This window comes from Myotis yumanensis, unplaced genomic scaffold (assembly GCF_028538775.1).
Source record: "Myotis yumanensis isolate MYYU_CA2020_CCGP unplaced genomic scaffold, mMyoYum1.0.hap1 SCAF_13, whole genome shotgun sequence".
NCBI classification, from domain to species: domain Eukaryota; kingdom Metazoa; phylum Chordata; class Mammalia; order Chiroptera; family Vespertilionidae; genus Myotis; species Myotis yumanensis.
Window position 1 is genome coordinate 55,920,731 of NW_027223764.1, and position 14,455 is coordinate 55,935,185.

The window sequence follows — 14,455 nt, forward strand, 5'->3', positions numbered from 1 at the left end:
TGACTGAAGGTGGGGCGTGGCTGGGTGGATGGTGGCCTGCCTGGCTCGAGGGAGATGGGCCTGGCTGCAGGGAGGGCAGGAGAGGTATTTGCATGGCAGGGAGAACACGGCCAACAAACCAAATCTTAGCAGCCCTGCAGAAGTGAGCCTGGGAGAGGCCGTTCATTGGCCTGTTTGGAAGGTGTGTCCAGCTTCCCTGTGGATTCCTTTGGCACCCGGGCCATTCTGCCAGATCCGCAAACCCTCTTTGTCCAGGGAAAAGCCCAGTTCTCAGATGGCTGCGAGTAGCACTTCTCTCTGAGACTCATCCCTGTTGCACTCAGCGAAGGCTGCCTGCCGGTGCCTAAAATCCATTTTACCCAGAAACTGCTGCTGCTGCTCCATGCCACACCCAGGCCCTTGCTGCCCGTGAGTCATTGTCAGAGTAGCAGGAAGGTTCCCCGAATCTACACTGAACCCTGAGCACTGGCCTCTCCCTGCCCCCCAATGTGGCCACAGGTCTTTCCCTTCCTGCCCCCCAATAGTGGCCATGGGATTCTCCCTTCCTGCCCCCCAATAATGACCAATCTCCTCCTTCATAATGAGCTTTGGGTCTGGGCTGACTGCCCACTGGAGCAGTGCCACACCACACACCCACCAGCCATGTGCTAGCAGAACCCTAGGGGCAACCTTGGCCCCACTCACACACTCGCTCCCTCTGGTCTTGGCGCTCCCTGCCTTCGTCCTCCCCCCTCCCCACCCCGGAACTGTTTCTCCTGCCGCACACACGTGGCCTCAGCTCTCGTGGCCTCAGCTCTCGGTGGGGCCATGCCAGGTCTGGGGCCTCAGAACGCAGAGAGCCCGTTCCCATGGGAACGCCTGGCCCGTTGACTCACCGGCCCCACACAGGCTGAGCTCACGGTCACCACGGCCCCCTGGAAACCTTTTGCCCAGACTCTGCCCATTCGGACCCCACCCTTTTCCATGTGCAGCTCAGGACCCTCTGTTTCCCCACCCACAGGCCTCTCTGGCTGCTCCCAGTCCTCCAGAAAGCAGCTAGGGGCCTCAGGATCAAGTAGGCCTGCTCCAACCCCTAAAAGTGAGCAGGCTTCTCCCCTCGCCCTGGGCTCAGCGACCAGCTCACCCTCCTAGTGCTCGGCTTATCCCCACACAGCTGCCCAAGGTTGAGATATCAGCACCACCTTAGAGATGAACAGCGGACACCCCTCCTCCACAAAGGCCCTCCAACCTCTCCAGCAGCTCCCAGTGACCTTGTCCTCCCTACCCCTCGGCCTCCAAGCCCAGTCACACTCTATCCAGCTCACCTACCCTGTTCCCACAGGCTCCTCCTGGCTCTCAAAACCCCTGCACAAAGTCCTCCAGGGCTCCTCACAGAACCCAGCTCCTGTGTTCTCTGTGGGTCTGGGTTACTGCATCACATACCTTTGCTGTGGGGTCCACTTCCCCCACTAAAGTACGGAGGGCAGGCCCCTGACACATCACCTCTGTGTCCGCAGAGTCTTAGCACAGGCCTGGCATAGACTGGAGTCTGCATATGTTGGTCGAATGAATGCACTCACACTCACTGAACAAGGGAATGACTAACCAAGGTCCAGATTCAGTTGTCAGCCCACGGCTCTCTCCACACCTTGCACCCCACCCCCAGAGGGGCCCACACCTGTCCCTGGCCCCCCTGCTGGGGTCCCATTAGGGCCTGAACTGCCCTTGGGAATAAAAGTTCCCTTATCAAGTTGCAGTGTAAACTCAAGCAAATTGAAGTAGCTTGGATTCAAATGAACTATTCAAAACAGTTGTTTATTACTCCTCCAACAGGATGGTTTCCCCGCCTCGACTCTGCTCAGTCAGGTGGAACCCTTGGGAAAAAAATAGCTGCGCGTTTGCATTTTATGGAAATGATGGGTCCTTCAGCAAGGCCATTTCCCCCAATTTATAACCCCCCTTCACTTTGCCTACATTTCCATGTGGGGTGGGGGCGGAACGCTTCAGGGAGCCTCAGCAGCCAGGTCAGGAAGGAGGACACGGGGTAACCCCAGAGCATCACCCCAAAGGAGACGGGCTTTTCCTTACCGTTGAAGTTTTTCTGCGGAGGAAGCTAGGAAGCCTTGAATTACGGGGGAGCATTTCCACCTCAGCCTCCGGGGGGCCGGCAGCTCACTGACGGAGTCAGCTCGGACCAGCTTCTTGCTGCTCATCCTGCAGGCAAAGAGGGCCCTCCTGCAGCCTGTGCTGGGGCTGCGGGCAGCAGCTTCGGGGCCTCCGCAGCCGTCCCAGCGGCTGGAGGGTCAGTGGGCAGGAGCTGCCCAGCCACTGCCCTGAGGCTCAGAGGCCACCCAGACTAGCAAGGGGCAGGCCAGGGTCCCTCCAGTTCCACCCGACTCCAAAGCCAATATTAATAATAATTTTCCTGTTCAACTACATATACCACTAACAATTATAAAACATTTGGAGAAAAATTGAAGCAAACTGTGCTGTTCTGTTTGCAAGGGTTGGTTGGGTTTTCAGTGAGCCTAAAGAGCTCCCACATCATGGAAGAGGTTTAGAACTTAGATTCAGGGAGAAGGTTCTAGAAGGAGAGCATGAGCAAAGTCGTAAATGAAGCAGGAACGCGATGTGTTTAAAGGCCAGCGAAGCCCTTAGTCTGGCCAGCTCGAAAGCGAGGGAGGGAGGCCCAGCCGATGGACGGAAGGAGGTGTAGCTACAGCCCTTCCCTCTGTGCTGGGTCTTCAGGCCGCCATCCCAGGCTCCGGGCACACAGTAGGGTGGATGGGAGCCTCCCTGGGCTGAAGAGATGATTCTGGTTAGCCAAGCGCTGCCACGCCTCTCCCTGCCTGCTCTACACCCGCTGGCCGTGGCAGGTAAGGTGTAAAATGTCCCTTTCAAGCTGGTTTGCAAATCCAATTTTGCTGACACTTTCCAGGCTGGCGCAGCCCCATGTGGCCTCCCGGTTTCGTGGGCCGCTTGGCTGCTGGGAGGTGCTGCCCCCAGACTCACATGTGCTTGAGGAGGTGCTCCACGCACTGCACCAGGACGATGCCGTCGAACGGGGAGTGCTCGCAAACCACGCCGCAGGTGCCGTCCCTGCCCACCACAAACTGCAAGTAGAAGAGATGTGAGCAGGCCTCTGGAGTCAGCATTTCACACCTGCCCCTGGCCACCGGAGGGGACCCCTTCTTGAGGCCACCGAAGCACGTTATCTCCCGAAAAGAACACTGCACGCCGCTGCCAGGGCCGGGCCTGTGGGCATCGCGCTCAGCAAGGCCCCGCGCGCCCTCCCAGAAATGCTCTGGGCAGGGCAGGCGCAGCCGAGGGTCCAGTGACCCCTGAACAGCTGGTCACACTCTCCGTCAGTCGTGGGCCCGTTCCCTAGGTGTCTGTGAGCCCTGAGTCCCCTTCACAGGGGGTGGCAGGGCCACCATCCTTACTGCACTGTGTGAGGGGGTGCCTGGTGGCCCCTGTGTGATTGGGCACCACTGGTTTTATTCCCAGGATCTAGACCAGTGTCCATCCCATGGCAGGTGCTCAATGATTTTGTTGGATGACCGAATGAAAGATAACACTCCAACCTGGACGGCACACAGATTCCTCGGGAGAAACAAAACCTCCCCTGATGGGAGCGAGGAAAAGGTGCATCGGGGACCCGACTCCACCCTGGCTGGGGCCGCGGCTGGGAGAGGCCCACAGGCACCTCCTCTGGCTTCCGCTCGCTCTTGGCGGACATGCCTCCGACAGGGCTGTCTCACAGCACTGATCTGAGGGCTCCAGAGAAGGCACATGGAAGGACCATGGGAACTGGGATGGGTACTTATGGGTTTTCATGATCTTACAGAGGCTGTAGTCAGCTGGCACGGAAAAGGGACACACTCTGCACAGAAACACTGGGAGAAAAGAATGAAAATGAGCATCGACTCTTACAGCATCACCCAAGTAAAGCAGGGCCACCGGGAGCCCAGCCAGCTCGCCACACTCAGGAGACACTAGCCCACCAGCCGTAACCAACCAGGCGAGCGAACGAGCTACTGAGAGCTACTGAAGCCTGCCGGGCACACGGCACACAGCACACACCGGGCCCACTGTCTCCACTCTCCCCCAGGGGCCCACAGCTGCCAGCTGCCCCAGTCTTCGCTCCCATTCTTCAAACTTCCTACAGAGAGTCTCTCAGAGCTCCCCCCTTTTCTAGCCCCTCCCCCAGTGCCCCTGCCTTCTGTCCCAGGATGCTCTCTGTTCTTCCAATTCCTGTCCATGAAGCCAGCGGGCTTCTCCAGCTCGCCTGGTAACCTGCCCCACCTCCAACAGAACGCAGAGGTGGGTACAGTCCCCACATGAGGCAGGGAGGGGAGGACGGTGCCCACTCACACACTGATGTTTTTCTGTCCCTGCCACTAAAAGAAAGGCAGGCAAACAGGGCCTTTTAACGACGGCTGCCAAGCCTTACTATGCTTCATGTCCTGTACCTCCATTATATCATTTCCCTCCCACAGCTGCTCCGTGGAAGGTAAGCCATTAGCATCGCCGCGAAGGCTGACAGCCAGTGCAGCAGCGAGGACGCATCGGAAGTAGCAGCAGCAATATGCACCCCGACGAGAGGGTAACTGCAGGACGCAGGGCAGAGGAGGACAAAATAAGCCTAAACGCTCATTACGTGTGAGCGATGCCAACCCGAAGCCAGAGATCGTTCTGCTGTTTAATTGGGTCACTGTGACAGTGCGGTGGCTTTAAAAACAAACAAGATTAGATTTAGGGTGGGCATGCTGGGGCAAAAAGGATGTAAGAACGGGAATGAGTGGCCCCCCGCCCTCTCCCCACGTGCATGAGTGTTTTCTCCAGGCCAAGGCAAGTGCCTTGTTTCTGAGCTAACGTCATACGAATGAAAAAAAAAAAATGAATTGCTTTATGATTTTTCTTCTGTGGAGATGCTGGGCTGCCCTACCTCCCAGGGATGAAGGGAGGTGTGTCCAACGGCCAGCCAGGGTGACAGAAACTCAGAAACACGGAACATCTCTGGGCGTCAGATGTGATTCTTGCTGAACGTGTTGAGGACGTGTTCGGTGGGGGCCCTGGCAGGCCCTCTCCTTACAGTGTGCGGTGGGAGATGGGGAGTGAGCCCAGGGCCGACCCAGAGGACCCAGCACGGCACCGGCTGCAGGAAGGTTACTGAGCTTGAGTGGGGTTTGGCCACCTGCTCCTGGGCTGACACGAAGGCCACATCTCCAACCCCTCCAGCTCCCTGGGCCCCGCATGCAGCATCCTGGCCAGCAGAGGCCAGAGAGCGGGTCAGCCCCACGTGAGCAGTGCTGGCTCGGGCCACTGGCCACGCGGCAGGGGCGACTCACCTGCAGGGACTTGTCGTACCAGCGGTTCGCCCCGTTCTTGCTGCAGCCTCCGCCGTGAAGGAGCTGGAGCGCCCTGTTGGTGTCACTGAGCTCCAAGCCCCCCGGAGCATCCAGGCACACCAGGCAGATGCAGCGCTCGATCATGTCCAGCGAATCCCGGTTGGTGGAGTCTGCAGGGCGGGCAAGCAAGGACTCATCACCTGTCCCACTCGGGGCCTGGGGCCCCCTCTGCACCGCCTCACACTCCACAGGCAGACACACACCCAGACACCCAGATCTTGAGCCAGTCCTGACCCCTCCCCTATCCCAGTGGGTGGGCTGTGAAGTCAGCCAGACTGTCTGAGCTTCTGTACTAGCCTGAGTGTCCCCCCAGCTGTGGCCAGTTCTGCCTCCAGATGTGTGGCCACTGCTCTGCCTGTCTAAGTGAAAGGAGCTGGTGCAGAGCTTTGTGCATGGACACTAGACTCTACGCAGAGGAGGAGCGCCAATCCCCCACCCACAGCGCCAATTCCCCACCCACAGCGCCAATGCCCCACCCACAGCGCCAATCCCCTACCCACAGCGCCAATGCCCCATCCGCAGCGCCAATCCCCCACCCACAGCGCCAATCCCCCACCCACAGCGCCAATCCCCTACCCACAGCGCCAATGCCCCATCCGCAGCGCCAATCCCCCACCCGCAGCGCCAATTCCCCACCCACAGCGCCAATCCCCACCCGCAGCGCCAATCCCCACCCGCAGCGCCAATTCCCCATCCACAGCGCCAATCCCCACCCACAGCGCCAATTCCCCACCCACAGCGCCAATTCCCCACCCACAGCGCCAATTCCCCACCCACAGCACCTCGCTCCACACCACAACCCCAATCTGCCACACAGGCATATTTATTTGTCCTGAACTATGCTTTTCAAACATTAGATTCCAGAATTTTAAAATTAGTCTGTTTCACATGGAAGTCAGAAGTAAGAGAGCCAGGGTACTGCTCTCCCGCCCTCCTGCTCCCCGCACCCTGCCCCCTCCGCAGCTATGTCCATGCAGGGGCAGATGGAAGGGCCAGGCTGCCCTAAATTTGTGACCAGATGAGCCCATGGGGCCCTTTCAAGCCAATGGACTCATCACGACAAACAGATTAAAAGCCACCGAGTTGTGTAGGAGGCCTGTTGCCAAGGGAGCTGGAACCCTCCCCAGGGACACTGGGCATGGGGTTCCTCCCAGAGCAGAGCTAGGCCAGCCAGATGGGCTGCCGGCAGCTTCCTCCACCACAAAGCCTGCCCGGGGCACCAGGGCTGGTCTGCCTGGCCCTTCTCCAGTCAGGAGTCTTCCTGGTGGCGGCTGTGTCCCTCTCCACCACCCACACGGGGTGTGGCACCAGGACCGCTGGAGAGGCTGCACATCACCCAGAGAGCCAGACTTCCGGACTGGCTGCTGTACCAGGAAGAGGGCTGCCCTCACCACCCCGAGTCCCAGGATATTGCCTGCAGGGAAGGTGGGGGTGGTGTTTGAGGCAGACGGGCAGCGAGTGTGTGATTGCTGGCTGCATATTGCAATGTCCATGCTGCCTTCAGCCGCAGGACACCTGGTTTTCAGCTGGCACAGCGGCAACCAGATGTACAGCTGCACTGCCCAGCCTCCCTTAAGCTAGGGTAACCATGTGTCTAAGCCAGCCGTGGGCAAACTACGGCCCGCGGGCCGGATGCGGCCCGTTTGAAATGAATAAAACTAAAAAAAAAAAAAAAAAAGACCGTACCCTTTTATGTAATGATGTTTACTTTGAATTTATATTAGTTCACACAAACACTCCATCCATGCTTTTGTTCCGGCCCTCCGGTCCAGTTTAAGAACCCATTGTGGCCCTCGAGTCAAAAAGTTTGCCCACCCCTGGTCTAAGCCCTTCCAGCAGGATCTAGATTGAAGCACTACCTGACAGCTTCTAAGAAACCTCCTTGGAGATGACTGACATGTGCTCTTTGCCCTTCTTCCCGCCTTTCTCCATCCTGCTGCCCGGAACACAGGTGTAATCACTGGAGCTCTAGCCTCCACCAGGGACCAGGGGGGTGAGGGCCATGCCCTCGCAGCGAGATGGAAGAGCCCCAGCCGCCTGCGTCAGCGCTGGCTCACTTCTGGCACATGTGAAAGGGAGAAGGGCCCCAGTATTTTTAAACCACTGTTATTGTGGGTTTTCTGTCACCTGTGGCCATGTTTAACCTAATGTGCACTGCCTCGTGCATTGGGCTCACATTCCTACATTGCAGGGATTAGCTGCAGCTGAGAAGGTGCACCCTTGCTTTACATAGTTTCTGCTCATAATAGAGCCCCCTGGAGTCTGCAGGTATTTAAATTCAAGGTCCTTGTCCAGAAGGCTGTTGTCTTTGTGGAATATGGGGGGCTCCAAGATGACAGCTAAGTCCCTCCCTTCTCCCACTTGGGTGGCCCTGGTCCTGAGCACTGGCCTCCCATCTCCTGTGCCCCTTGGTTCTGAGCCCAGGTGCACAGCCCTCTGCACGTGCAGCCACTTGCACTCTTGGCTCCTGTGCCTTCCCTTCCCCACTGGGGTCCTGCTGAGTCGGGACTCCCCCTTTCAGGGCCTGGCTTTGGAGCCTTGTCTTCTTCCAGAGCCTCAAGCCAAGAATTACGCCCACCATCTCACAGACACCTGGAATCGCCTCCTGAAGGGAACGTGTGGGAGCAGACGCAGCTCCCACTCTCAGGCTCGAGGTCTCCTCGCAGGCTCTGCCCACCAGCCTGGCCCTGCCTGTGGGTCGCAGCAAGCACACAGCACCGTCCCCAAGAAGTGGGGGGCTGAGTCCAGGCATGGCCGATGAAGCCAGTGGAGGACCACATCAAGAAGGTGCCTGTCCTTTCTTCTGTCCAGCTGGGCCCTGGAGTGGTCCTAGGTGAGGTCCTGTCTGCTCCTCCTTACCCTTGGCCTTGCCCTAGCCTCTCTGGCTGCTCACTCTCTCAGGCTTGTGGAAAGTCCCCCCTGCTGGTGCTGTGGGCCTCGAGTGAGGTAATCCCTGAGGCCCTCCCCAGGTCTCCTCAGCACCTGCTGGGCACACCACGCTAAGGCTACCTGTGCTGTCCCCTATCCTGCCCAGGCGGTTCCTCCAGGTTCATGAGAAGTTTCCACATATCTTCCTGTGAAAGGTGTTTCCCGTCTCTAACCATCCCCATCCTCCCACTTTTTGAAAATTCTTGGGGAAGGAGCCATCACCCAGAGTAGAACTTCCACTCTGGGAAGGAGGGTGACCAGCCATTCTCTGCCATCCACCCTCTCCCTCCTAGAATAATGAGGGTTTGGGAAGCACCGTACTTTCAGGATGCCTCTTGATCCCTATGGGGCTAGGATGACAAATCACCTTCCACATGGCCTAGGCTCTCCTCCTCAATCTCGTGAACACGAAGCTGAGGAGCTAAAGAGAAATGAGACCTGTGGCCCTGCCTTCCCTCTGCTCCTTAAGTGTGGTGGAGTCGCCATGTCACCCCTTCAACCTGAAAGAGCTCCTCCTGCCCACCAGGTAGAATCCGAAATTCTCAACACAACTCCTGGGTCCAGAGCTAGCCTCTGCTGCCCTCAGGGCTCAACTCCCCTTGCTCTTTGCATGGACCGCACACCAGCCTCCTGCCACTCCCTGGACACCTGTGCACACATAGCCCCTCACCACTGCGCAGGCTGTCCCCAGGATGGGCGCCCTTCTCCCAGGCTGCCTACCAAAGCCATTCTTCCAGGACCCTCTCAAGCCCCCAGTCCTCTAACAGTGCTGGCCCTGTGTCCAGGCACAGGGGGAGGAGCCCAGACAGAGTTCCTGCCCTCCAGGACTCCTCACACCTGGAGCCACCTGCTCAGTGCAGATGAGGAGCCCATGCTCTGTCCACCAGGCCAGCCTCACACAGCACCTGAGCCAGGACTGGTCCGATTCCCTCTACACAACTGCACATACCCTCCAGTGCATCCTGCCCCGATATCCATGCCTCAAGCAGACACTGCCAGTCCAGCCCCAGAAGCCCTGATCTGGTCCCCTCCCCCCATCTATGAGCTTGCAGAGGGCGTGATCTGGGCCCCAAGCTCAGGCAGGCAATGTCTATGGCTGGCAATGGACTTGATAGTGTATGGGCAGATAGGGGTGAGATCTATGTGCACAGCTTAGAGTGGGAGCCCAGAGGAGCCCAGCTGGCCAACAGGAAAGGCCATGGCTGCTGGACGGTCAGAAAACCACTACCTTGGGGGGCATGGAGCTTCATGGGGGAGTGGGGCATGGAAAGGAGATGGGAAGGGAATGATGATGCTTTGCAAGGCTCCAAGCTCTACCCCTCTCTGCTCCAGTAGGAGTCCTGACCAGTTACCATGTTGTCTGGTCCTGCACCATGTGCCGTTCTGGGGGTTCCTTTGGGCTCCCAGGCTGGCTAATGACTTCAGAGCATGGAGAGGCCTGGGTCAGATTCAGGTACACAGAGAAGAAGGGAGAAGCATGTCAGGAAGGGGACAACAGTATGAGAACAGGCTCTGAGGGCTGGGAGGCAGAGAGCAGGCTGTGGTTAAGGCGTGCAGGGTGCAGGTGAGGCTGGCAGGACCCAGTACAGTGGTGCTGTTGGCTAACCTTGCTGAGCTCCTGCTATGTGCCAGGCATCAGTCTAAGCTCTCACACAGGTGAATATTGAACGAGCACTGTTACCATCCCACCCCCAGTGAGGCACAGAGGAGCTGCATGTCTTACCTGAAGTCACCCAGGACATGAAGGGAGCTGCCCTTGATCACACCTAATGCCAAGGCGGTCACGGAGCATCAAGGATGAATAGCAGCATTGGGAAGATGGACTTCATCTAGCACAGCAGGGAGCCACTGGCAGGTCTGGGCAGAGGCTGATGTGGTCAGAGAGAGTCTAGGTTGCCAACAGCTTGGGAAGGACCCTTGGAAAGGGCACGGGCCTGGACCCAGACAGGGCCATGAACAGCCCCAATGCTGCCCACCTTGGCCCTGTTGGCCATGTCTCAGTGAGCTCTGAGAACCCAGGTTTGGTGTCTGCCTACACCAAGGTTACCCTAGGAACAGCTCCAAGGCCAAGGTGGGTGGGAAGGCTGCAGCTCCCCAGGAACCCCACAGGAGTCCAGTCAGAGGATAGGGAGCAGGCCTGACAGAGCCTCTGAGTAGGAAAGTGGAGGCTTGGCACACTCCTTCCCAGCTGGGCAGGAAAAAAGGATAGCTTCCCAGGCATCGGTGCCCCGCCCCCCTCCAGACAGGAGAGGGGGACTCCTGGGAGGGCTGAGCCATCACTCCTGGCATGCTGGTTGTGCAGGGCCCTGGAACTCAGCGCCAGCCAACAGGAACCAGGTCCTGGCTCATTAGACAGAGTGAAATGGGAGCAGGACAGCCGAATGGGGATGCCAGGTGGCCTTGCAAATGAACTCCCTGCATACAAGGAGCTGATCGGTCAAATGCTGACAAGTTTATCGTGGGAGGCAGAAAATAAACTCCAGCCAAACTCATCCACCATGACTCTGGCTCAAATGTGCTGGAAACGCGGAGCCGAGGACTGAGGCACACGGCAGGGGCCGTTTGTCTTGTGACATCGCCATCGAGCGCACGGAGGCTCATTTAATGCGATAAATCAATCTTCCTCAAGGAGCCCCTGCTTAATAGTGAGAAGCCGGACTTGACTAATAGGAGGAGCTTGTCCTGCCACTCACGCATGGGGAGTTGACAGCTTTGGGGATGCAGACATTCCAGAGGCCACCGGGGCTTGGAGGGCCCTGGAGCTTCTGTTAGCGGAGGAAAGCTTACAGGCTGTGACTAAGGTGAGCAAAGAGAAAACCAGCATGGCACCTCTGCCTTTGGAAGCCTGCAGAACTCTCAGGTGCTGTACACACACACACACACACACACACACACACACACACAGCCTTCGCTGCGACACTTGTTTGCTCTGGGAAGTTGGCCTGGGTCAGCTTCACATGGTCTAGCGCAGGGGTGACTCGAGGGCCACAGCGGGTTCTTAAACTGGACCGGAGGGCCGGAACAAAAGCATGGATGGAGTGTTTGTGTGAACTAATATAAATTCAAAGTAAACATCATTACATAAAAGGGTACGGTCTTTTTTTTTTTTTTTTTTAGTTTTATTCATTTCAAATGGGCCGGATCCGGCCCGCGGGCCGTAGTTTGCCCACGGCTGGTCTAGGGAGATGGAGGCACCTAGCACCTCCTAAGAGGCTTTAGCTTCTAAACCAGTGGTTCTCAACCTTCCTAATGCCTCGACCCTTTACTACAGTTCCTCATGTTGTGGTGACCCCCAATTTCATTGTTACAAATTGAAAATAATTAAAGCATAGTGATTAATCACAAAAACAATAGGTAATTATATATGTGTTTTCTGATGGTCTTAGGCAACCCCTGTGAAAGGGTCGTTCGACCCCCTAAGGGGCCGCGACCCGAGAACCACTGTTCTAAATCATTGTGAACCCCATCTGAGCATCCTTCCTCCCCAGATGAAGGGGTCGTACCTCCCTTGAGAGGGAAACCCGCCATCACACATACCATATACTTCTCTATTCTATGGCTTATGGGGCAATCTTTATGCTCCCCACCCCAGGAGGTTATGAGAATTCTAAGAAATCTGTCTCTTGCACAATTAAACTTGGTCTTTGCAAATCAGAACTGCTTTGACTTGAGTTACAAAGGCTCTTTAGAAGCTCAACAAGGAGGGACTTCTACTTCTAGGAAGAGCAAGTGGACTTTTCCCTACTCCTCCCACTATATTTAAAACAAACATAGAAGACTGAAAGATGGAAAGAGGAAATCAGAATGACTAAGAACCTCAGGACACAGGAACACATGATAGTGTGTTACCTGGCTGTTATGGACTGAATTATGTCCCCTCCCTCTGCCCTCGAATTTATATATTGAAACCCTACCCCCAATGTGACTGTATTTTGAGGCAGGGCCTTTAAAGAGCTCATTAAGGTTAAGTGAAGTCACGAGGGTGGAGCCCTAAACCAACATCCCTGTTGTCCTGATAAGAAGAGGAAGAGACACCAGGGATGGATTTGCAAAGAGTAAAGGCCATGGGAGGGTGCACTGAGATGGTAATCATCCGCAAGCCAGAGAGAGTGGCCTCGGGAGAAACCAACCCTGCCAGCACCTTGATCTTGTACTTCTAGCCTCCAAAACTGTGAGAAATAGATGTCTGTTGTTCAAGCCACTGAGTCTTTAGGTTTTCTGTTTTAGAAAATTTCAGACTTGGAGCTGAAGTAGCCAGCAACATAAAAATACAAACAAGAGTGCACAAAGAATAAACAAACACAACAGCAGCCTGATAAAAGCCTGCTCTCTTTAGCCAAAGGACCAGGTAAGAGAGTCTTGCAAGACAGAAAACTTTTAGATCGTAACTTACTCCCCCCAGCAAAGAGAAAGTGGAGAGCCTAGACTTCTAGCATCACCGGTCTGTAATGAGGCATCTCATCTCGGTGGTTTCAGAGAAGGCCTGGTCTCAGATGGAAGCTGGGACTTCCATCTCCATTGGGCAGTAACTGCCACCACAGTTATCCCCAACACAGCATCAGTAGAGACCATGTGGGGGGCGGTTAAATTCATAACTCCCTACCAGTAGCAAAGAACACCTCCCATGGCTTGTCAATATAGACTACGTGAAGACCCTGAACTTCTACCCCACCTGACTGTAGCAAGGCAGCCCACCCCTGCCCCTGTCAGAGCAGTACTGGAAGAAGCCACCTAAAACAAGAGGTTTAAATAAGATCCAGGTCTCAGAGCATAATATATACAATAGGACATCACTTGTCACACCAAGAACAAGGGGAACCTCAAATTGAATTTAAAAAGACAATCAGTAGGTGCCAACACTGAGATGACAGAAATGTTAGACTTATTTAACAAATATTTTTAAATTAGCCCTCATAAACAGTGCTTGAAAGAGCATTTATGAGCACATTTGAGAAAAATGAAAAAAGAACTCAGAGTTTCAGCAAAGAATATATATATGACCAGTTGGATATGATGCACACTGACCACCAGCACACTCAACGCAGGTGCGGCCCCCAACCCGCAGGACCCGATCTTCCAAGGGGAACTGGGGACTGGGGTTGAGTGGTGGCAGACGTGGGCGGCGCCAACCATCACCCTGCCAGTTGCCCCACACACAGAGGGCGACCAGTGGTGGTGGGGGGTAGGGTTGGCTACTGGCAGCCGGGGAAGATGGGCCCTGATCGCAGGCCAGGCCTAGGGACCCTACCCGTGCACGAATTTGGTGCGCTGGGCCTCTAGTAAAAAATATGAAGGTGATCCAAGGTGGTGGTGGCGCAGATGGAAGTTACACTCACCTACTCCCAGGATTAAACGGGAAATACAACCAAAATACACAATACTCAACCTGAATAACCAGCTGAAGACTAGCTGACCAGAAGTTTTACAAGGAAGGATTTACAGAAGAAGTCACACACAGACAGATAGGAAGGGCAGAGATGCAAGGAAGGCTGGCCCTGCTCCCTCGGGTGGCTGCTGAGATTTGGGAGGAATATCTCAGCTGCAAAATTCTCCCTGAGGAGCATGGGTCTCATCGGGCTCCCCAGCCCAGAGCACCAGAGGTGGGAAGAGGCATCCATATAACATCTGGCTGTGGAAACCATTAGGGGGAGTCTGCTACTTCCTGAGGGCCAGGCATCTGTCAGCACTCACCTAGGGCTAACGCAGTGCTCCCTGGAAACCAGGGAAGACAGAAGGACCACTCTGCCTTCTCCCTGAAGCTCCCCCCCGGCCCCCAGTCACCAGGATCTCCCTGGAAGGAGCTTACATACAAGAAGGGCACCCCAGCTTTTTCGGCTTCTGTGCAAGAGACAGGCCCTGGATCACATTCTCCGAAAGCCACCAGGGCTTGTATTCATGAGACCCAAAGGACCATAGTAAACAAATAAACAGTCTAAAAAGGTGCAGGAGTACACCCCCCCCCCCCCCCCCCCCCCCACACACACACACATATACACACACCTCCCATCAACCCAGTGTGGAGGGCGCCGGCAAAAAGTCCATCTCCAGTTTCCCCCTGAAACAGGCCTAACTGCACCCTTTCCCATCTGCCCAGGGATCCAGCTTCCAATCAGTCTGCATCTATGTGCACTGACAGG

At 56.0% G+C, this 14,455-nt stretch overlaps 1 protein-coding gene across 1 annotated transcript in view; it reads right to left on the reverse strand.

Moving 5' to 3' along the window:
• Positions 1–14,455, reverse strand: part of CHAT (choline O-acetyltransferase) — a 55,606-nt gene that overhangs the window by 10,777 nt on the left and 30,374 nt on the right. Inside the window, exons 9-11 of the mRNA XM_070431939.1 lie at positions 5,331–5,500; positions 2,992–3,092; positions 2,068–2,193 (exon numbers count right to left, since the gene is read on the reverse strand). Of these exons, the coding sequence (XP_070288040.1) occupies positions 2,068–2,193; positions 2,992–3,092; positions 5,331–5,500 (397 nt within the window). The remainder of the gene's footprint in view (positions 1–2,067; positions 2,194–2,991; positions 3,093–5,330; positions 5,501–14,455) is intronic.